The 24,109-nt window shown below is 41.4% G+C and overlaps 1 protein-coding gene across 16 annotated transcripts in view; it reads left to right on the forward strand.

Annotated features, from left to right (window-relative positions):
- The window catches only part of HHAT (hedgehog acyltransferase), a 319,323-nt gene that overhangs the window by 52,398 nt on the left and 242,816 nt on the right, over nt 1-24,109 (forward strand). For all 16 annotated transcript variants that reach the window (XM_053208994.1, XM_053208987.1, XM_053208995.1 and 13 more), the window contains one exon: nt 12,061-12,174. In XM_053208994.1, coding sequence (XP_053064969.1) covers nt 12,061-12,174 — 114 coding nt within the window. The remainder of the gene's footprint in view (nt 1-12,060; nt 12,175-24,109) is intronic.

Genomic DNA, 24,109 nt, shown 5'->3' on the forward strand with positions numbered 1-24,109 from the left:
TTTGTCAGATATGTTTTTCTGTGTCAGTTGATATCATGGGATTTTTTTTCTTCAGAATATGTTAATATGGTGGGTTACTTTGATTGATTTTTCGATATTAAATCAGCCTTCTATCCCTGGATAAACCCACTTGGTTGTAGTGTATAATTTTTTTATACATTGCTGGAGTTCATTGGTTAATGTTCTGTTTAGAATTTTTGTGTCTATATTCATGAGGGATATTGGAGTGTAGTTTCTCTCTTTTGGTACTGTTGGATTTTGAGCAATTATATATAGTCTTATTTTTAACTTCAGATTTCATGTGTTTATTGTGAGACTTGCAAAATGTGTTAGTGTTTCTCTCTTAAAAAGAACATCTTTAGATGTCTAATAGAATTCTTCAGTGAAACCACTTGGGACTAGAAATTTCTTTTTAGGGAGTTTTTAAATTATGAATTTAATTTTTTTGGTAGTTGAAATGATATATTTTGTATTGGGTGAGTTTTGGTAGTTCGTGCTTTTCAAGGAATTATTCTATTTTATCTAAGTTGTCAAATGTATATGGAGTTGTTCATAATATCCCTTATTAGCCTCAGTTTCTGTGGAGCTTGGTGATATCCTGTTTCATTCCTGGTATCTGTAATTTAGGCTGTCTTCTCTTATTCTTTCTCCATTTGCTAGAGATTTGTGAACTTGATTTTTACAAAGAACTAGCTTTTCATTCAGTTGATTTTTCTGTTTCCTTGATTTCTGCTCTTATCTATGGTTCCTTCTTCCTGCTTACTCTGAGTTTATTTTGCTCATTTGTTAGTTTCTTGAGGTGGTAGCTTAGAGTTTTGAGACTTCTACTCTTTTTTTTTTTTTTTAATTTTTTAACATTTATTTATTATTGAGAGAGGCCGAGCATGGGGCAGGGGGGAGGGCTATTTAGAATGGGTTATTTAGAAGTATGTTGCTTAATTTCTAGGTGTTTGGAGATTTTCCTGTTATCTTTCTGGTACTGCTTTCTGGTTTGATTCCATTGTGGTCAGAAAATACACTGCGTATGATGAAATTCTTTTAAATTTGTTGATTTGTGTTATGGCCCAGGATATAGTCTATTTTAGTGAATGTTCCATGGATCTTTAAAAAGAATGTGTGTTCTGATGCTGTTGGATGGAATGTTCTATAAATGTTGATTAGATCCTGTTGGGTGGTGGTAAGTTTTCCTGTATCCTTGGTTTTTCTGTCCAGCAGTTTTATCAACTGTTGAGAGAGAGGGGTGTTGAAGTCTTCAGCTGTAATGGTGGATTTGTCTTTCCTTTTCTGTCATTTCTTCATGGATTTGACAGCTCTGTTATTTGGTACAGACACATTTAGGGTTGTTATGTCTTCTTGTCGGATTTACCCTTTTATCATTATTGAATGATCCTTTTGAGCCTGGTGATTTTCTTTCACCAAAGTCGTCTTGATCTGATATTAATATAGTGACTGCTGCTTTCTTTTGTATGGTGTATCCTTTTCTATCCTTTACTTTCAGCCTACCTGTATTTGAAATTAATTTTTATAATTTATTTTTCAGTTTATTTTGAGAGAGACCACGAGCTGGGGGGAGGGGCAGAGAGAGAGAGGGAAGGAGGGAGAAAGGGAGAGAGAATCCCAAGCAGGCTCTGCAGGGTCAGTGCAGAGCCAGATGTGGGGCTCAAACCCAAGAGAGTATGAGACACAACCTGAGGGGAAATCAAGAGGTGGATGCTCAACCAACTGAGCCACCCAGGCGACCCTAATGTGAATTTTTATAGACAGCATAGATTTGGATCATTTCCTAAAAATTCATTCTGCCATTTTCTTTTCATTTAAAAAAAAATGTTTAACGTTTATTCATTTTTTCAGAGGCAGAGAGAGACAGAGTATGGGGGGAGGGGCAGAGAGAGGGAGACACAGAATCAGAAGCAGGCTCAGAGCCCGTTGCGGGACTCGAACTCAAGACTGTGAGATCATGACCTGAGCCAAAGTTGGACGCTCAACAGACTGAGCCACCCAGGCGCCCCTGCCATTTTCTTTTAATTGGTATATTTAATTTGATTTGGGTTCATTCAGCATCTGTAGGTTTATGCCTTTTATCAGATTTGTGTGGTTTGTAGCCATTATTTTAATTTTTTTTTTCAGCCTTACATTTTTTTCCTTTCCTTCCAGGATTGCAGTGACATGAAAGTTATATCTTTTATAATTGTACCACAGGACTCTGAGGTTCTGTTTATTTTCTAAGCCTATTCTGTTTCTCAAATTGTATAATTTCTATTGACCTATCTTTAGGTTCAGTGATACTTTTCCTAAGTCATCTACTCTATGAAGCCCATCTGTGGGTTATTTTATTTTGTTTATGTCATTCCTCAAATCCTGAGTTTCCTAGCCAGGCTGCTTTCTTCTTTTCATCTTTCAGAGTCGTCTTATGTTTGTTTTATAGTTATATCCAGAGTTTTTAGCTATCCTTAATGGGAGGATTAGGGAGACAGGAGTTTATTATACAAGGGTGTGATACAAGATACATGTGAACGTCACATGGAAGAAGTACATAGGCGGGATCTGTGGAAGGGGTGTGGGGCTTCCATGCCCTTTCCAGGAGTGCCCTCTCCCAGCACCTCCGTGCATTCACCAACCCAGAAGCTCTGTGAACCCTGGTACTTGTGGAACTTTGATGGAGGCTTCCTCACCTAAGCATGAACATTCATTTGACTTCCAGCCTGCCTCCCCTCTCTGGAGAGGGGGTGGGGCTGAAAATTCCAAGCTTCTAATCATGGCTTAGTCTTTCTGGTGAGCAGCCCTCATCTGGGAGGCCACCAAGAGTCACCTTGTTACAACAAAAGGTGTTCCTCCCAACCAGAAAATTCCAAGGGAATTAGGAGCTCTGTGTCAGGAACTAGGGTCAAAGACCAAGTATTAGAACAAAAAATGTTCCTATGCTCTTATTACAAGAAATTACAAGGGTTTTAGGAGCTCTGTGCCAGGCACTGGGAGCAGAGACCAGTATATGTAATTTCTCTTTCACAGGGAGGTGTCTCTTTGAGAGCTTGGGCAGCTAATGGGCAAAGGGGACAGATAGAAAAGGTGTGTGGGAGAACCCTTCATATATTCTGCCACTTCCCTGGTCTTTCATGCAGTGTGTAAAATTCAAGGAAAAAAATGGTATCTGGGATGATGAAGACTTGCCCTCCTGTACCCCCTGGAAAGATGACAAAAATGTTAGTTTTTCTTTTTTATCACTCATATCTTTCTTTTAAAAAATGTTTTAATGTTTATTTTTGAGAGAGAGATAGAGACAGGGACAGAGCACAAGTGGGGAGGGGCAGAGAGAGAGAGGGAGACATAGAATCTGAAGCAGGCTCTGGGCTCTGAGCTGTCCGCATCGAGCCCAGTGAGGGGCTCAAACCCATGAAATGCGAGATCATGACCGGAGCCGAAGTTGGATGCTTAACTGACTGAGCCATCCAGGTGCCTCTGTCCCTCATATCTTTCTGAATTGGCCTTCTTCCCTGAAGACTTGACATTTGGGGATTCCACCTGGAGTTCTAGTTTGCTAGTTTTTGCCCACTGCAGGGATGTTGTGTATTAACTAGTTTTCTTGTATGTATGCAAACTTCCTAAGCAGAAAGCAAATTCTCCGGGTGGGAGGGCCATGTTAGGGACCAAGGCCCTCAAAGGTTGGCGGACCATATTTTTCTTCTATGTTACTGTGACTCCTTTTGTATTTTTGGTATTCAGGAGAAGAGATGCTAATAGAATGCATGATTTATTAGAGTTTGTAGCTGGGAAATCATATTTTAATAATTGGCTGTCCAGCCATCCTGTTCTATTACTTTTTTGTCATGATCCCTAACTTATTTATCAGCCTTATTACTCATTTACAACTCATTTCTCCATATACTTGGTAGAAAATACGGTGTTTTTCCAGTTTGAGAGGTGTGGAGAAAGGAATATAATTTTTATAAAGCCTTGACTTCATACTAGAATGTACTATTTGTTTTTAAAAATTTGATTCTTTTTGTTAGCTCCAGGAAGAAAAGGAGAAATATAGACAAGGCAGAGACAGAATCTTTACATGTTTGATCAAGTATATGCATAAGTCCTGAATACTCTGGAACAACTTCTAGGAAGTAGGTAGGTAGAGGGGTAGTCAGAGAATGTTACTGAATTTAGGTTGTTAGTTGTGTTGAAGAGATTCGAAGAATTTAAGTGTTCTTGATTTAGTTAAGTCATCTTGAGAGGCTTTTTCTTCTGCAGAACATCCGTCTGCCCCCATTATGCCCTGGATGGATTGTGAGGCTTAGATCATGAAGGCCAGTTAAGAGACTGGGAATGACACACAGTAGAACCATTGTAGTTTACGCCAACCCTGTCGATGGATCCCTATCCTGTGAGTATCTTCTTTACCTGTGGAGGCCGGTAAAGACTTTAAGCAGAGACTTTATTATTTACAGAATAAAAAATTTGGTAGGGAAAACATTTTATCTTTGAGGAAATGTTGGTTGGGGGAAGAGTCTCTGGAAATTGTGGGCAGTAAAATAATTTTGTTCAAATTATTTTAGAAATAGCAAAGCATCTGTTGAAAGAGAAAACTATTCCAATAATTGCTAAATGAATCATTAGCCTGAGTTCATTCAGAGAGCAGTGCTTCTTCTGTGCGGAGTTCCTACATATTAGTCCTTTTTTTTTTTTTTTTTTTTTTCTTTTTCTTTCTCCTTTGGAAATTTATAGGCCATTAAGGTGAGCTTGTTGCTTTTGAACGTGCAGGGAAACATTTCTGGATTTAGGTATCTTATAAAGGTTTTCCCTGTTCAGAGGTGACTTGCTCAGTGTGATTAGGAATTGGGTCTTGAGGTAAATAATATGAACATAATGCTATGTAGGAAATAGATACACAAAAGTGTCTAATGTTTCTGTTATATTTCTTTTTTTGGTGAAATGCTGGATATGAGGGTAAGGAAAATAGTAATATACAGTATATTCAGCTCTCTGTTGTTTTCTCTGAGAAAAAGAGAGTTATGGTAATGAAAAATACAGATTGGTAAGTAAGGTAGATCATTTTCTATTTGGTTTTGAAATATATAAACAGATGCACTTGTGAATGTGCAACACTCATTGCCTTCATTTTCCAGTTCTAGAACCCCTTGGACCGGCTAGGCTGGTATTTTGCTCCATTTCATTTTCCTGCAATAAATAGACTTATTTTGGAATAGGTTTCTTTAAAGTGAATATTCTCTGCAAATTGGTGCAGCCGCTCTGGGAAACAGTGTGGAGGTTCCTCAAAAAATTAAAAACCGATCTACCCTATGACCCAGCAATAGCACTGCTAGGAATTTACCCCAGGGATACAGGAGTGCTGATGCATAGGGGCACTTGTACCCCAATGTTTATAGCAGCACTTTCAACAATAGCCAAATTACAGAAAGAGCCTAAGTGTCCATCAACTGATAAATGGATAAAGAAATTATGGTTTATATACACAATGGAATACTACTTGGCAATGAGACAGAATGAAATATGGCCTTTTGTAGCAACATGGATGGAACTGGAGGGTGTTATGCCAAGTGAAATAAGTCAGGCAGAGAAAGACAGATACCGTACGTTTTCACTCTTATGTGGATCCTGAGAAACTCAAGACCATGGGGGAGGGGAAGGAAGAAAAAAAGGGAGGGAGCCAAAGCATAAGAGACTCTTAAAAACTGAGAATAACCTGAGGGTTGATGGGGGGTGGGAGGGACAGGAAAGTGGGTGATGGGCATTGAGGAGGGCACCTGTTGGGATGAGCACTGGGTGTTGTATGGAAACCAATTTGACAATAAATTTCATATTAAAATAAATAAATAAAGTGAATATTCTCATAGTGGCTTCTGTTACACAAGTAGAACTGGATTGCAGTCAGGAGAAAAATCCCTTCCAAAGTATGTTGATCAAGGTTCTGTTCCAGACAACAGAATCCACCCTGGTCTGCTTAAGCAGAAAGGAATGTATTGCAGGGATTTAAGGAGATTTTAGAACAGTCAAAAGGACTGCAGGGACAGGCACGAAGTGAACTTCCAGGAGCAATTTCCAGAGCAAAACTGTGGCTGCTGCACAGGTCCCAGCCTGAGTGGACAGTGCAGCGAGTGTGCTAACCAAAACTGCCAACCCTCCGGATGGACTGACTGAACCCTGGAGTGTCCACTGATGGTGCTGCGGAAAAACAAGGGCCTCTGCCACTATACTTTCAGAAGAGTCTCCCAGCCTGCACATCTTTATGCTCTTATCAGAGTCATTGTGTATTTGTTCATCAGAAGCTGGGGCACATGTAGACATGCTAGCTGCAGGGAATTCTGGGAAATGTAGGTAATGTAAAGTTTTTGTTGTTGTTGTTGTTGTTTTTTGCCTTCTGACCTCTAATGTATAGGAAGTCATGCTAGAAAAGGGTTGGAAGAGTCGGCCATACAGAGCCGACATTTTATTTTGAGAAGAAGGTAGGATGGTCCCTTTCCCCTGGCATTTCAGATCTTGCAGCTTTTCTGAATGTTCATGTTTCCCTTTGGTTAACCATGGATTCACTTCTCTTCAGTCCAGTTTCTAGAACCTTTCTGCCTTCCTTTCTTTTGAGTGGGTTTGGGGGGTCTTGAGCATGTCAACTCTCTCAGATTTGGCCTGTGAGTATCTCTATCTGTTCCAGGATATGCAGCCTGAAAACTCTTGAATTTGTGTTTCTGGGACTATCAGACTAAAATAGTTTATTGTTTATCTATACTTAACAAATACATGCATAGCACAAAAACATACACGGTACTAATCACTCTGTGGGAATCTCCATCCATCCTCCCTTCAGGGCTCCAGAGAAGCATGGAAATGAATGTCAGATTTAACTCTGAGTCAAGTAGTTGAACATTCTAGCTGAAGATTCTGGAGATGGATGGTGGTTACAGTTGTGTAACAGTGTAAATGTACTTAATGCCACTGAGCTGTGCACTTACAATTTACCATCTTAACTATTTTTATGTTATAGGTATTTACCACATGAAATATGGGCCTTGTGGTCTAGTACCTAGGGCTTTAAAATCAGCCTTTGTCATGTATTTGCTCTTGGACCTGGGACATAGGATATGTAGCCTCTCTGAGGATGGTTGACTTATCTTGCTATGGGCAGAATCCTACGACATAGTAAATATACTGTAGTAGTTTCTACCCAATCTGGGGAAGAGGGCAGGCTGGTGGACTTTCTGGAACAGAGCAGGTGGACTGTGTGGAGGCCTGGATTGGTCATTGGGGGGGTGATGGGAGATCAACCCCTCGCCAGAATGGTGGGTGCTCAGTCAGCAGTCTGTAGACACTCTATTATTAGTGTCTCTTTTCCTTAGTCTGGAAAGTAGCTTTTTTTTTTTTTTAATTTTAATGTTTATTTTTGAGAGAGAGAGACAGAATGAGAGTGGGGAGGGGGAGACCTGAAATGGGCTCCAGGCTCTGAGCTGTCAGCACAGAGCCCCATGTGGGGCTTAAACTCACAAGCCATGAGGTCATGACCTGATCCAAAGTTGGCTGCTTAATGTACTGAGCCACCCAGGCACCCCTACCTTTTTTTTTTTACTCTCTTAAGGGCATCTTAGACATCATGCTAGTTTAGCCTTTCGTTTTAGATGTAGAAGGCTCAGATCCAGAGAGCCTAGTGACTTACCCAGGTTTGTGCAGGAGTAGAAATGTGATAAGAACATAGGCTGATTTTAGGGACACCTGGGTGGCTCAGTCAGTTAAGCGTCTGACTTCAGCTCAAGTCATGATCTCACGGTCCATGAGTTTGAGCCCCGCGTCGGGCTCTGTGCTGACAGCTTGGAGCCTGGAGCCTGCTTCGGATTCTGTGTCTCCCTCTCTCTCTCTGCCCCTCCCCTGCTCATGCTCTCTCTCTCTCTGTCTCAAAAATAAATAAAAACATTAAACAAATTAAAAAAAAAGAACTTAGGCTGATTTTACTCCCCCACCATTAAAAAATTTTTTTAACGTTTGTTATTTATCTTTGAGAGAGAGAGACAGAGACAGAGACAGAGCATGAAAGGGGGAGGGACAGAGAGAGAGGGAGACACAGAATCTGAAGCAGGCTCCAGGCTCCCAGCTGTCAGCACAGAGCCCGATGCGGGGCTCGAACTCACAAGCTGTGAGATCATGACTGAGCCGAAGTCAGACGCTCCACCGACTGAGCCACCCAGGCACCCCTCCCCCATCATTTTTAAGGCTTGCCAAATGTTGGGCATACCTGATGCAAATTTGGTTAAGTCAAGGTTACTTTCAAGAACTTGCCATTTTTCTCCCTAGAGAGAAAATACATGAATTGACTATAATAAAAAGTGCTCCAATAAATTATGTTATAATAAAGGTGCTGGAATTCAGATGTGAATGACAGGGACACAATGAGGTCCACCTGGAAGAGGGAAGAAGACTTCACACTTGAGCCAACATCTTTGTGGTTATGGTGGTATTAAGGAGGTACCCTCTCGGAGGCAGTTTGGTTAGTAGGGTGCATGTATGTGTGCGCGCGCGCGTGTGTGTGTGTGTGTGTGTGTGTGTGTGTGTGTGTGTGTGTGTGTGTGTCTGTCTGGGTGGATTAGGGAAGTCCAGGTAGAGTCAGCACAAGTAGGAACATCTTGGAAAAGGACTTCCTCTTTGGTAACAGATAGGTCTGTGTTTGAAATCCAGCTCTCCCCTCTACTCGTTATGGGCAAATAATTTGTCTATTCAAAAAACTTGAAGGGTTGTTGTGAGGTTGTTAGAAAACACATACCCAGAATGGTAGTGATTTACATGAGAAGGAAAGGTCTTACTTATACAAGTGTATGTGTTTGAATTACATCACTGTGACCTCTCTTGTTTTACAGTGGATTTTCAGTGTCTTGATTGCGGGGTGTCGGTGTTGGTGATGTGAGTTCCCCAAGGGTGAGGAATACACAGGTTTTCCCACAGGGCCTAGGATAGGACTCTGCTCTCTGGATGGGGAAAGAAGCAATTAAGAATACCAGGCCCAGGCCCTTTCTTTTGTGAAGAATAGGGAAGACTGTTTCACCAGGAAGTTGGAGTCACTATTTAAGAGATGCCTAGAACTGTCATGTGCTTTTAGGTTTCCCGGTTTTGCCTGGTTGCAGATTGAAAGTATCAGAATGAGTAACTGTGCATGTTAACTTACTTAGTTTAAAACATGTTGAATTAAGGTGCTCAGAGTTTCCGACAGTGAGCAGGATGATGGTTGTTCTGTTGGCAAATATTAGCTTTAGTGTGTCCCTGCCTGGGAATTGTATGGGGTGGGGTGCACTGTTAAGGATCCTCTGCGGTGACGACCATTCAGGTGGAAGGAGGCATAATAAGTGATGTAGATCTTTGCTACTCAAAATGTGGTCCCTGGGCCAGCAGATATCATCACCTGGGAGCCAGTTAGAAATAGAGAATCCCAGGCCCCATCCCAGAGGTGAGATGCTGCCAGAATCTGCATGTTAGCAGGATGTGTAGATGATTTGTGTGCACACTGAAGCTTGGGAAGCACGGATCTAGAAGATTGGATGTAGATTACTGTTCCTTGGAGTTTAGTCTCCCCTTTCTCTGTGGAGGAGCCTTCCTGGTTCTGTCTGACTTGAATTGATCCCTAGTTTATGTCTGGCTCACTTAGAGACCTGAAGAAGAGTGTTTTAATTGACTAAGAACTGCAGGGTCAAGAAAGGAAGTGGAGGAAGGAACAGAATATGAAAAAATTGTTCTTAATTTGAGGCTTTAACATTTGCCTTGAAACGTGTGATTGAACTTAGTATCTGTAAAGTTTTTGCTTATAAAAGCAGGTGGGTCAACATTTTTCTTACCCAAATCATCAACCACTAGTTATTGGCCATCTTGTTCCATTCATTGGCTCAACTTTTCTGTCCGATTATTTCCTTAGGATAGACATGATTTCCTTTAGGTAAATATGTTAAATGGAGAAGGATAGACATGAGAGAAATGTTTTTATTTCCTTTAAATGGATATTTTCTGCAAAGGAATTAATGATGAAAGACCCTAACTTTTGTTGATGGGGTTTTATTAGCACAGGGTTTTCAGTAGGCCTGGGTCTTCCGTTGGAACATCAACGTCTTTTTGGTTTCTTACATTTTATGAGATACCATTTTTCCCCTAGAAAGTTAAAGTTGGAGAAGCTTTGAAGCATTGGTAAGCCTGGGGTTCTGAATTTAAAGTGTTATTCTTAGTGTTTAAGAACACTCTTTATAATAAAAAAGGTAGGATATTGGAATATTTTTGAGGGGGGAATTAAAAAAATTCAACCTTGAGTTTTAGCGTCTCTTTGCCTGTATCCTTGTTACAAAAGCGGCACTTTCCCAGCATGGCATCATCACGTGACCTTTGAGCTTGTTTGCATTCATTCATTTAATTGACTCATCTGAAATTTTTGAGATGAGGAAATGAGCTTTGGATCAGGGATTGAGAGCCAAGGTAAAGGTTTGAGTTCTCTGCTCTGCTGCTGCCTGGCCATGTGGCACGTGCACATCTTGGACCCTGTCATCATCTCTGAATGGAAAGAATTGGACGAGACCCATAATTTTTATGGGGATGGGGGCTCTACGAGCAGGTTGTCTATGGATCAGGATCTTGAATGTGAGGAACATGTTTTATTTGATGATGTATAATACTGTATTCATTTGGAAAATGGAAAAACTTTTTTTTTTTTTTTAAAAACAAGTGGCACATTGTAAAGCACGATACAGTCTTGCTGGTTAACATAGGATGAGAAGTACATGGGACTAACAGTTGGTGGCAAGTAGCAGTTTTTATTGAGTGCAGCATGCCAGGTACTGTTTTGAACTTAAGGTATGCATATGTTCTCATTTAAACTTCACAAACCCCTGGAAGATCAGTACTGTTATCACATGAGCAGATAGGTCAGAAAGGTATAAATTATCTCACTCAGAGTCATCACAAACAGTGTATGGGTAGATCTGGGATCTAAACCAAAACAAGCTTATAACCTTGGCTATGAGGTTTGCTACCTCTGTATTCATAGTCTGATATGAATCAAGATAAATTTTATCTATGCTTTACCTTCTGGAAAAAGAATTTTTAAATGTGTAACTGGTATGAAATTACTCTTCAATCCTTAGGTATAAAAAAAAAATCATGTATTTTCCTCTAAATCCAATTAAAGTTCCATTTGCAGAGACTGGTGAGTTGTTCCATATCAATAGTCACTCAGGGATTCCTTCCCCACCCACACAGTTGGGCTAGAAAATCCTGAGGATCTCAAATCCCCGCTTCATCATTGAGATGCTCATTGGCCAAGCATGCATTGCCCATTTTAGAATGGCCACTGTTTGTTCCCTCCATATTTGAATCAGCTGCCATGGTCTCCCTAGGGCTCCCAAGGCCAAACCAAGGTTTTTGGATGTTAGTCCCCAGCTATTCACACGTGTAATCTTACCCAGAAGTTTTCACCTGCTTCTGCCAGGGAGCTGCAGATACTGTTCCTGGTGCATGTCTAGACATGGGGTGATAATGGACACCTACACACAGGGTGTTCCTGGACACACAGCTTCCTGAAGGGAAGTGAAGTATATCTTTCATTCTTTCATCCTTATCCTATGGAGAATTGGTTAATTTCATTCTCCTGCCCAAATTGACAGCAAGACTTAACACGATTGACCTTAAGCAATTTTATTAGCAGCCAATTTGCATTTCTCTCGTTTGCGTGGCTAACCTGAGATAGTGCAAGCAATGAACTGATATTGTCTATGTGACACCGGGTACATGAATTGAATTCTTTAAGCCTCTGTTTCATCTTTTATGAAATGGGAATAATAATGGTTTTTGTTCCACAGAGGGTCCTGGGGGATCAGCTCTGAAAAGACACTGATTCGGAGAAGGGCAGTGAGACCAGCCAAGCTGGAGGGAAGGGTACAAGCTGGTGGTGTTGTGGCAGCACTGGGGCTGGGAATGCGCGCATGTCATTTGGAGTTTGGACTCTCGTTGTCCTTCTTTCCGGTTGTTTTATTAACTGGAGTTTGTGTTCTGCCTAAGATGTACCAAAATCCCTCGGATAATCTCCTGTTTTGCTCTCTTTAGGACCCAAATGACTTTGAGTGGAGCTTCTGGATGGAATGGGGAAGACAGCAGCTGGTGCGGTTTCTGCTGGGCCACATGGCTGTGTCTCAGGTGGCCGGCGTGCTTGCAAGGAAGGTATGATTATGTGCAGCATTTCCTCTTATGCCTGTTTCTTTGCCTTTTGAGAGGAAAGAGTCCTGAACTGGGAATCAGGAGATGTGGATATTGGCGTTGGGAGCCTGGAAAAGGTGAGAAAGAATTGCTAATGATCAATAAGACATTTATGGTAAAGATCTCATACATTTTTATCCTGCATTTGCTTCCTCCAGGTTATTTTTAAAACCATTGAATATGAAGGTTTTAGAATAAAACTAAGATCATACCTGATCAAATGATCGTATTGAAAAAACATTGATTAGGGGCGCCTGGGTGGCTTGGTCGGTTAAGCGTCCGACTTTGGCTCAGGTCATGATCTCATGGGCCGTGAGTTCGAGCCCCGCGTTGGGCTCTGTGCTGACAGCTCAGAGCCTGGAGCCTGTTTCAGATTCTGTGTCTCCCTCTCTCTCTGCCCCTCCCCTGTTCATGCTCTGTCTCTCTCTGTCTCAAAAATAAATAAACGTTTAAAAAAAAAATTAAAAAAACAAAACAAAACACCGATTGTTGAGGACAATGTATAAGTTCAGGAGAAAGTAGTGAATGATATCAGTAAATGGGAATCGTTTCAATGTCGAATACTTTATGCCACGGTAGCTGTTGTAGATAAGAATTCCAGTAGTATTTTTTTATTCTTGCCCTGGCTTGGAGTGGAGAACAAGGGCTACTTCAAAGGGGATGTTTGAGAAGTGCTTTCACAGGAGGGAGGATTGAAAGCCTCTTGATGGGTTTAGCTCCCAAGGGATCTCAGACGCTGCCTGGAGGATCTTTCTGTCGCTGAGGGGCCAGGCTTTTGTCCAGTGTCTTCTGATACATGCTTCTTGACTCCATAGATTCCCCAAGTGAAAAAAAATGAGTCTGTGCTTGGAAATCTACATAGTAAAGATGACCCGACCAAAAACTGACTTGGAAGTCAGCCCACAGGAAACGTTTGATTCTTAGAGGTTCATGGGGGTGAAGAGACAGAAGAAGCAGGAGCCTCTGGGCACGACAGACCACAGTGTGAGGCTAAGGAAAACAGGGTGTCGTGTGGTTACAAACGTGTACCGGACATGGGCTAGTTTTTAGCTCTTTCTTGAAAATCAGTGCTTTTTAGGATCGTGTCTCATCCTGGAAGATAGGAAATTCCAACGACATATTAACTTTGTTTTAAATGTGATGCTGATTACTTTTTTGTACCCAAGTGGTTCCCATCTTCTAAAATGGCAAAATCTTCACTGTTATATGCTGCCAGATCTTCATACATTGAAACATTTCATAGAGCTTTCTGAGCAGACCCAATAGTAAATAATAATTTTTTGGGTGTCCCTAAGCTAGTAGCGATTTTAGGTACCTAAGCCCTCATTAATGGGTTTCTTTTCTTCCACAAATTTCTGTTTGGTCTTTTTTTTTTTTTTTTTAAGACTTCAAGTTTTCTAGAGATTTAACATTTTTGTGTCTAACTAAAATTTCTCTGCCCACAGACAGATGACTTATTGCCCAGGTCTCAGTTTTCCCATCTGTGAAATGAATAGCTTACTACCTGTCACTGTTACTTGTGTGAGGGAAAGACGAAGGATGTCGAGGACGATCTGTGAGATGTGTCCACTCTTGCTACTGCTGCCATGGTTGTGGGTGAACTGCAGTGCAGCAGAAGAGTACGAGATGACGATGATGTGTCGGGTCTTTGGCTTTCTCACTGATTAGGTTTATAACTTTAGGAAAGCTTTTCACAGCAGGATTTTAATTCATCATTTTGTGTAAGGTAGGGATGGTAAGAGAGCATTATTATTTTTTTAACCCCCTTAAAAATGAGGAGCTTCATTTGTCATAAATATCATTAAGAAGTAAGGGTGTAACATGGAGAAAACAGGACAAAGAGAAAGCACAAAAGAAATGGCAGATAAATAGATCAGTAGTCACAATCAATGTAAATGGACCCAGTCCCCACCCATACCCCCCAGAAAAAGGTTGTCGGACTGGATAAAAGAAAAACAAATAATGGCTCAGTTGGTTAAGCGTCCGGGTCTTGATCTCTGTTCAGGTCATGACCTCACAGTTTGTGAGTTCGAGCCCTGAGTCCAGTTCTGCGCTGATGGCTCGGAGCCTGCTTGGGATTCTGTCTCTCCTTCTCTCTGTCCCTACCCCGCTTGTGTTCTCTCTCTCTCTCTCTCTCTCTCTCTCTCTCTCTCTCTCTCTCCCTCTCTCTCAAAATAAATACACTTAAAAAAGAAAAACAGAAGTAAGGGAAAATAAAGAAATAGAGTCCTGAGATGTGCTTCTTAGCAAGATGTACTTAAAATGGAAGGACATGGAAAGTTTGGTAGGTAAACGGATGGGAAAAGACATTCCAAGCAAACCTAAGACTCCCCTGTCCACCCATATACTGGTGTGGTTTTATTAATAACCGGCAAAGAGCATTATTAGTGACAGAGGATTATTGTTTAATGATACAGAGTTAATTCCATTAGGAGGGTGTTACAATTCTAATTTTGTCTGCTTTAAGAGATGTAAAGCAAAAGTTGATCAGTACCATAAAGATAGAAAAGTTTATGGGGCACTTGGGTGGCTCAGTCAGTTAAGTGTCCAGCTCTTGATTTTGGCTCAGTTCATGATCTCATGGTTCCTGAGTTCATGTCGGGCTCCTTGATGACAGCACAGAGCCTGCTTGAGTCTTGCTATCCTCTCCCCCCCCCCCACCAAAAAAAACCTTAAAAAATTTTGATTATAGGGAGAGGTTTTAACATAATTTCATGACTAATATATCACTTAGAAAAACAAGGAAAATATAATTAATGAGCTTGATATAAGAAATATATGTAAATTATTATATCTAACAACTGGAGAATTCACAGAATATTTATAAAATTTAATGACATATAGACCATACATTTCAACACATTTCAAAGTATTTTCAACAAAATGTCAAAGTATCTGTTCTATATAGGTTACTCTCTTTAATCCCAGTGCAATTAAGTTTGGAAACCGGTAACACGAGATGACCTAAAAACTCTAACTCATTTAGAAATTAAAGAAAACATACTTTTAAATAACTTGTAGGTCAAAAAGAGATCATCATACTATAAGTTAGAAAATAGTTAGAAATAAATGAAAAATGCTACATGTATCAAAACTTGTAGGGTGTGGCTAGCATGGTATTTAATTGGAAACCATAATCCTACACATTCCTATTAAGAAGAAAGGCTGAAAAATAATGAGCAAAGTACATACAGTTTAAGAAGTTAAAGAACAGAAAAAAGGAAGGAAGAAAACAACAAAAATAAAAGTAGAAATTAATGGTAAGATTGGTCAAGGAAAAAGAAAGTGCACAAATAACCGATATTATGGAAAAGCTGATGAAAAAATATAGTAAGAGGATATATATTTTGCACAACTTTACACCAAAAATCTTGAAAACTTTGGCAAAGCAGACAAATTGCTGGAAATATAACTTACCAAAACTGACTCATGAAGAAATAGACCAGATAGTTACTAAAACCATGAAAAGAAATTTAATCACTAGTCAAATCTATTTAAGAAAATACTAGTAATCAGGGCGCCTGGGTGGCTCAGTCGGTTAAGCGTCCAACTTTGGCTCAGGTCATGATCTCATAGTCTGTGAGTTTGAGCCCCGCGTCGGGCTCTGTGCTGATAGCTCAGAGCCTGGAGCCTGCTTCAGATTCTGTGTGTCCCTGTCTCTCTGCCCCTCCCCCACTCATGCTCTGTCTCTGTCAAAAATAAATAAAAAAATTAAAAAAAAATTAAAAAAACACTAGTAATAAACCAATTCTGCCAAACATCCAGACACAAATGACTTAAATCTTAACCAGGCTTTTTCAGAAAAGAGAAAAGGAGGAAATGTATATTTAATGAAGATAGTATAAGATTGGTACCAAAATCAAAGGATATGCCTTACCAGAAATTATGACTTACAGAGATATAATAATTAGGACATTGTTGTATTGGTACCAGGATAGACAAATAGACCAATGGAACAGAATAGAGTTTAGAAAATACCTATGCATAGATGGAAACTTGATTTATGACAGAATTGGCATTTCATATCTATGTGGAAAAGATGAACTGTTCAGGGGTGCCTGGGTGGGTCAGTTGGTTAAGCGTCTGACTTCAGCTCAGGTCATGATCTCACGGTTTGTGGGTTTGAGCCCCGTGTAGGGCTCTGTGCTGACAGCCCAGAGTCTGGAGCCTGCTTTGGATTCTGTGTCTCCCTATCTCTCTACCCTTCCCCCACTTGTGCTCTGTCTCTCAAAAGTAAATAAATGTTTAAAAAAAAAATTAAAAAATTATTAAAAAAGATGAACTGTTCAGTAAGCAGTGCTGACCTAATTGTTTAGCTATATTAAAAAGAAATGAACACTTAACTCATATGACAAATAATCCTTTTCAAGGTAGATTAAGGATTTAAAAAAAAAAAGCATATAACTTTTACAAGTGTGATCTAGACTATCTGTTGATATTAGGGTTGAGAAAGATTTCTTTAGACCCAAAAAATACAAAATTGTAAAGGAAAACAATTGATAAGTTTAACTACATTAAAATAAGAACTTGTCAATGTATAATTATGTGTAATCATCAGTGTATAATTAGTGTACATCTTTGGATGTAGCCAAAGACACAACGAAGAAAGTGAAAAGGTAAGTCACTAATAGAGTTGTTTGCAACCTGACAAAGGATTAGTATTTGGAATATATAAAGAAATTTCCTAAGAAAAAGACAAATCACCCAATAGAAAAAAATGGCACAAATGTGAAAAGGAATTTGCAGAAGAGGAAGCATAAATGACCAGTAAACTTAGAACACCTGTTCAACTTTTTTTTAGTAATCAAACAAATACATCTTAAAGCTGTATCATTTCCCACTTTCCAGTGTAGCAAAGACAAAACAAAAATCCTGATTGTATCAAATAACAGCTACCTGAACTCATACAGAAAGGTTGTGCATATGTATTGGTACAGCTTCTTTGTAATATATTACTTCAAAGAGATGCACAGCCCAAGGCTACTAGTGCTACTTCTGACATAGTGTCTGGAGAAACTCTTTTTGCCAGTCAGGGGGCAAGTCAGGCCATTCATTGCAGTGATTGATGTTTGTAATGAAGAACCAGAAGGAATCCAGGTGTCCGTTATGGGGAAATGGAGGAATTATAGTGAACGTATTCCATGGAAAGGACTGAATCATAGCTAGAATTGTCAACATGGATGAATTTTTGGATCACAACATTGAGCTAGTAATAAGGCTACTTGCAGAGGAATCCATCAGATAAGATCCCATGTTTATAAAGCTCAGAATTGTGCAAAACTAAATGATACATTCACATATATGCTTACAAAGATGAGATTACTGTTAACATTCAGGGTAGTGGTTATGTCTGGTTGGGGTGGGAAGTGGATAGAATTGGGGGGAATGCAGGCCCACCCCTTTTTTCCCCTTTGACAGTTTATGACTTGTTTTAATTGAGGTATAATCGACATATGCCCAGGACCCTCTAAAGCACTGATGTAGCCTTGTCTTATCTTAAGCTGGTGTTTGATATACTGTAACTGGACATGTGGAAGAGTGAAGTGGGGCAGAAGGAGAGCTGAGGGTGCCTTGGGCACACTGAGTGTTTCATCTCCTGCCCTCCCTGTGACTCTTTCATATGCACGGAGACTGACGTGGCCACGTCGGATTGGTCTCCTTTGCCTCTCACTCTTACTCTTGCTATTTCTTGTTTGCTTTCTACAGATCAGTGTTTTCTGTAGCTTTTTTTCATTGTCACTACCCCTGTTCCTCCAGAGTCTTTTTACATAAAACTTTTCCCGATTGTGACTTTCTTACTGTGAAATTTTAATACCACAGATATACTGTCCGTTTTATGTACTATATGCATGCCTGTGCTTTGTGCCTAAAGAGTGATGTCACCCCCCCCCCCCCCCCCCCCGGGAGGAGATCTAGCCCCCTTGGAGAATTTGAGATGTAGATTAACTTTAGGAATGCTCTTGACTGGATGCTCCTCCCTCTTTCCAAACTCCCTCCATTTTTAGCTCCCATTTGCATGGACCACCGTCAGAAATCTACCTAGGTTAGGATATAGATGTTCTTCCGTTTAATTTGCTTGTTACTTTGAGTTGAGACTCTTTATCTTAGGCAGTTTTCAGAGTAGTTGTGGGAAGGACTTGGGTAAATCCCAGCTTTGCTGCTTTCAAGCCACACGTGTTAAGTGAGTTAGTCGATAACTTTGAGCCTGTTCATTTGTGCAATAGGGATGGTGCTGCTTGCTTCTTGGGGTGGTGGTGAGGGTCTGATGTTTTTCAAGGTTATGCTTGTATAAGATAAAAGCCAAGTACGTGGTGGCTGCTGCTGTGGTCTGCTGGTATTTGCTGTGTGCTGTGACTGGTCTGTGTGTGCTCCCGGGAGCAGTCACCTCTAGGGTGTTCAAGGGAGGAAGCAACTGTCTTGAGATTCTAAAGCCCCTGAGGGCAGAGGCTACCTATTCAGCCATACCTGTACTCTGCCCATGGATGTCTTTCTCTGACCCTCTTTCAAGCTTGGGTTGTTGGGGGAAAGGATTGAGAGCCACAGCCCTTCCCCCTGGGAAGTTGGGTGAGAACAAGAGGGGACCAAACACTGATCTTGATTGTGGACCTGATGTACTGGTGGGTTGGGATCCTGGGAGGAGGAGTGGGCACCTGTGCCTGGAGGTGTGAGGGAAGACCTCCCAGGAGGTGCTCATGAGCTGCAGTTTGAAGGAAGTGGAAGGGTTTGCTTCTTTTGGCTTCTGGCATTTCATTACCAGGCCCAGGGGGACAGGTGGACTTTATATCCGCAGAGCACATCATATGCAAAGTCAGGAAGCGGTGTTCCTTGCCAAGTGTGCACTGAGTCATCTGTGTGTGTGTCTCTCCCATCCCCTCCTCTCAACCACAGGCTTGCTTTGTGCGACAGCCAGTGGGCAGGGTTCTGCTTGTGGCTGGAGCACAGTGCTCTCTTTGTCTGAGTCTGCTTGGCCCTGATGTGTAAGTATGAACCACAGCTTTGGCCCCATGAGCTTCGTGCTTTCACCACCTGGACCAAGTGTTCCAGATGGTCGATGTTTTGGGGACTTACGGTGGAAGATTTGGGCTATACTTGTCTTTATTCCCCCGTTTCCAGAGGCGCCATGAGCTATGGACAGACAGCACCTGCCTGCACAGATGGCATGTTAGTATGTCTGCAGTTCTCCCTGGCCCAAGCCCTAGGCCCTCAAGGATGCTTCCCATCTCCAGCTACTATCGCATCTCATCGCTTCCTTTGGTGGCCCAGCTCCTCCCAGAGAGAGGCAGATGAGGTTCAACAGTGTGATTTCCTTTTTTCTCTTCCCTTCCCTTCTCTTCCCTTCTCTTCTCCAGGACAAGTCCTAAAACTTTCCACTGAGCTCCTTGGACAAGGTTAAATGCCTTTTCTCCGGGCAGGGCTTTCTCTCTGGGTTTTGGCGAGACTGGACCAAGGGCCGGTACCCTGGGAGGGGAGGCTGAGTAATGGCTCTGAGCTTTGGCTGTGGGTTTGTTATGATTGGATTGTGTGTTGGGTGGGTCAGACAGTTGCCTCCTTTCCTGAACACCCCTGTGGCCTTGCTACCACCTGAGACATTGTGTTCTCTGCCCTCAGAGCTAAAAATATCCCTGTGTGAACCTTTTGAGAGGGCTGGCCTGGTGTGGGGGCTGAGGGTGGCTGCTGTTGCTAACCACAGAGTGACGTTTTCACTGTACCTCTGACTGGCAGAACCCACATTATTAGCACCGGGCCCTGACCAGCTGAGCTCATCGGCCACAGGACTGAAAAGCATGGTTCCGTGGCGTTGGCTGAAGTGAGGAAACTAACCTCTGGAAGGCTGCGGTCAACAGTGTTCTCTGCCAGCATCTTATTGAAACCACACACCTAATAGGAATCTCTTGTGTTAACCAGACTCTTCTTCCTCCATCAGTGCATATCTAAGGAGGGATGGAATTGGCTTTGTTTGGGCCCACTGGCCTTTGCTCCCAGGAGAAGCAGCTAGAATGTGGTTGTTGGGACTCTGGGATGGTTTTGGGTTTTCCCTCTTTGTTTGGGGATAGGTGTGTGTGTGTGTATTTGTGTATGTGTATATATATGTATGTGTATATATATATATATGTATATATACATATATATACACACATACATATACACATGTATATATATCCCTCCCCAAAATATATAACTATATTTTTTAGTAGCAGCTGCAATTGATGATGTAGTATGTAATAAATTATGGCATACATAAGGATTATTGATTGACTTTACTTATTTCTCAAACAACTGCCCCCACTGAGTGGTTTCTGGGCAGATGTACAAAAAGAATTCATAGACAGCAAAATCTGGTGTAGTTGCCAACAGTTGTCCTCACCAAGGCTTTACCCTTTTGCTCTTCCCGATGGAGGTAAGCTAATGAGGGAACCACGCAGGCACATCCTTTTATCATTCGGTGCCTGCAGCACAGAACAAGCTGAAGTGGGAGAAAAGTAAGGATGTTGTAAGAGGGGGCATTGCCAGCCAGCTCTTCTTGTGGCTGAGTCTTGACTCCCAGTGAAGAAGATTTGAAGAAAAGGAGGGTGAGTGCATAGTTTTTCCTCAGGGGTGGTGATTTCAGCCTTGTAAACATACCAGTTTAGGGTTAGTCTCTCTGAACACCCCCCCACCCCCACCCCAGTGGGTGGGGTGATGGGCAACAGATTTTATCACAGATGTCTGCTTTCATAGCTTGGTGCCTGTGCCCTATCGGTTGTAAACTATTTGAGATTTCCCCCAGCACAAGTAGAGTTGTAAGAGACCCCTGTGATGGAAAACAGGCACTGTTCTATCTGCACTGGCAAAGCAGCCTTTGTTTATAAGGGGTTAAGCGGTATAAGTAGGGACCTTGGAAAACAGCAGATTTTCATGTTAGTGGACTAAACAGCCCCAAATTTTGGTGCTAACTTCTTGTTACTTGTTAGTCATAACTACTAGGTTAAGTCCAAAGACTTGGGGAAGCATATCCATCGACCATATCTACTCATGTACCCACCCAACTGTTCCACCATTCATTCATTTATCCCGCATTTATGGAGTGCTTGCTATATGCTAGGCACCATGTTAGATTCTGGGCTTATATTACTGTAATTTGAACAAGGCAGGGTATTAGCCTGTGAAGGGGGACTATCAAGCAGAGAGTCCGTAATGGGCCGTCTTGAGAAATAGTTCAGCATAGACACAGGGAGCAGTGGGAGCAGAGGGCAGGTGGCCGACCTACTTCAGTCTGGGGCGGGAAGCACTGTGTCCCATGAGGAAGGCTACTGCATTCTCAGTTTGCCATTTTGTCAACTGTCACAGAAATGTAGTTTCTTTCTGATTGTTTGCTAGACTTTTAAAAGTTTCTTCTCTTCCCTCACCTGCCTTTTCATCTTCTGTTAGAAACTGAAGAGCCTGGAATAAGGTGAGTGAAGGGGGTCAGGAAAGTCCTATGCCTCAACAAAGTTTGCCCAGCCTGTCTTACTCTCGAGCTTCAGGTTGCTCACACTTTGATGCTTTTTGAAAGAGATTTGTGAATGCAAATTAAAGCCACAGTGAGATACCACTGCACACTTGGCAGACTGGCTCAGATGAAACATAGTGACAGTGCCAGATGCTGGTGAGGATGGGAATAAAATGGAACACTCATACCTTCCTGGTGGAAATGCTGTTTAGCAGATTCTTCTAGAACTAAACATGCAACTACCATGCAACCCAAACAATACACTCTTGGGCATTTATCCCAGAGAAATAAAAACTTATTTTTACACAAAAAACTGTACACATATGTTTATATCACTTTTGTTCAGAATAACAAAAAACTGGAAACCCAGATGTTCTTTTACAGGTGAATGGTTAAATAAGTGGTGAGACATCCATAACATGGAATACTACACAGCAGTAAAAAGGAGCAAACTTTAAATACCCTCAGCAACTTGATGAGTCTCCAGGGAATTACAATGAGTGAAAAAAGCCAATCCCAAAGGTTGCATACAACTCTTCAAGTAAAATTTTAGAAATGGGGAAGATGGTGGTGGTTTCCAAGGGGTAAGGATGTGGGATAAAGGGAGTGGGAAGGAGGTAGTTGCAAAAGGGCAACACAAGAGATCCTTATGGTGATAGAACTATTTACCTCCATCTGTAAAGATAAGATGTTACATATCTTTACTGTGGTGGAGACTGAACCTATACCTGTGATAAAATTATATGGAACTAAACACACACACATACAAAGGAGTATAAGCAAAACTGGGGAAACCTGGATAAATTTGGTGGATTGTAGCAATGTCAGTATCCTCGTTGGATATGCTATGGTTTTGCAAAATATTACCATTGGGAAAAACTGGGTGAAGTGTAGGAGGGGGGATCTCTTTGTATTATTTCTTATAACTGCAGGTGAATCTACAACTATCTCAAAAATCTCAAAAGCATTGTATAGAATTAGAATTTAAATTTCTAAATTAGAAACATCACAGCCCAGCTTTAAATTAAGCTCATGTTTTGTGTACTTTACTTGATCAAAATGATTCTTTGTGCCTTCTTCTCAAGTGGCCCATAATTTCCAGTCATAATCATCACTTAATTTAAACAAATTGGGATTTTGTTGACTCTTAGGTGGATTTTTTAAAACTTGAGCTTGACATAGATTATGTGTGTGATCAAAACTGTGTATCTGCCCAGGTTGCCCTGAAAGCTTGGGGGAAAAGGTCTTAAAGTCCTTCTGGCGAGGAATGAGAAGTCTTGTTTTTGAATAAAACATAACCCATTTTATTTTTGATTTTTGAAACGTTAGGTAGTTCCCAGCATATTTGGTGTCAGAAGCTTAATACCTGCTACTTAAGCATTTTCACTAAAGAGGTAGACAAAGTTTGATAAATACAGAAGCACTTTTGGAGTAGATATCGATGAAACAGGCCTCCCTAGGCCTTTGCATATGAAAATGGTCTTTGAAGCACTTGGGGAAAGACCCCTTCCTCAGGCCATCCAGATGCAGCTTGTCTGGGTGGGCAGGGTCACTCTTCCATTTCTAGCCCCTCTCCAGCTGCCACAACCCTGGGATCATGACCTGAGCCAAAATCAAGAGTTGGATCCTTAACTGGGGTGCCTGGGTGGCTCAGTTGGTTAAGTGTCCGACTTCATCCCAGGTCATGATCTCACAGTTCGTGAGTTTGAGCCCTGTGTCGGGCTCTGTTCTGACAGCTCAGAGCCTGGAGCTGCTTCGGATTCTGTGTTTCCGTCTCTCTCTGCCCCTGTCCTTATTGTGTTCTGTCTGTCTGTCTGTCTGTCTCTTCCTCAAAAATAAGAATAAACGTTAAAAAAAATTAAAAAAAAGAGTTGGATGCCCAACTTACTGAGCCACCCAGGCACCCCCTAATTTATATACGTTTTTAAAAAGTAGGTATTATTTTTATCTTTTTCTTTACATCACCTGTCTGCCATGGATGCCTCAACCCACTGGGGAGAATGAGTAGATAATATGAGGGCTAGTGGAGAACATGAAGGCAACGTGAGAGTGTTTTCTGTGCTTCCTTAGAATGGTATTAAATGTGGTCTGCCTGTCTTAGATGGCAAGAGGAAGACAGTGGGGGGTGTGAATTGGGGACAAACATGGGGGCCTGTACGGTAGCTTTGGTGGGCACCGTTAAATTCACCAGAGAATCTCCTTCAGCCTTTTCCAAATTGAAGCCCCTTAGTCTTTGGTTAAGTTCCCAAATGAAAGCCAAAGAAACAGGCTTCTTCCAAATGGATCAAATAACGCTTAATAAAAGTGTAGCTGTGTGTATGTATGTTGCCATGTGTGCTTGGAAAAGGATTCCTGGTAGTAAATGCTGTGGATTATGTTGGAAAAACCTTTTTTTTTTTTCTCATTTGTTAAAACTACTTCCTAAAATGG

This window comes from Acinonyx jubatus, chromosome E4, assembly GCF_027475565.1.
Source record: "Acinonyx jubatus isolate Ajub_Pintada_27869175 chromosome E4, VMU_Ajub_asm_v1.0, whole genome shotgun sequence".
NCBI lineage: Eukaryota > Metazoa > Chordata > Mammalia > Carnivora > Felidae > Acinonyx > Acinonyx jubatus.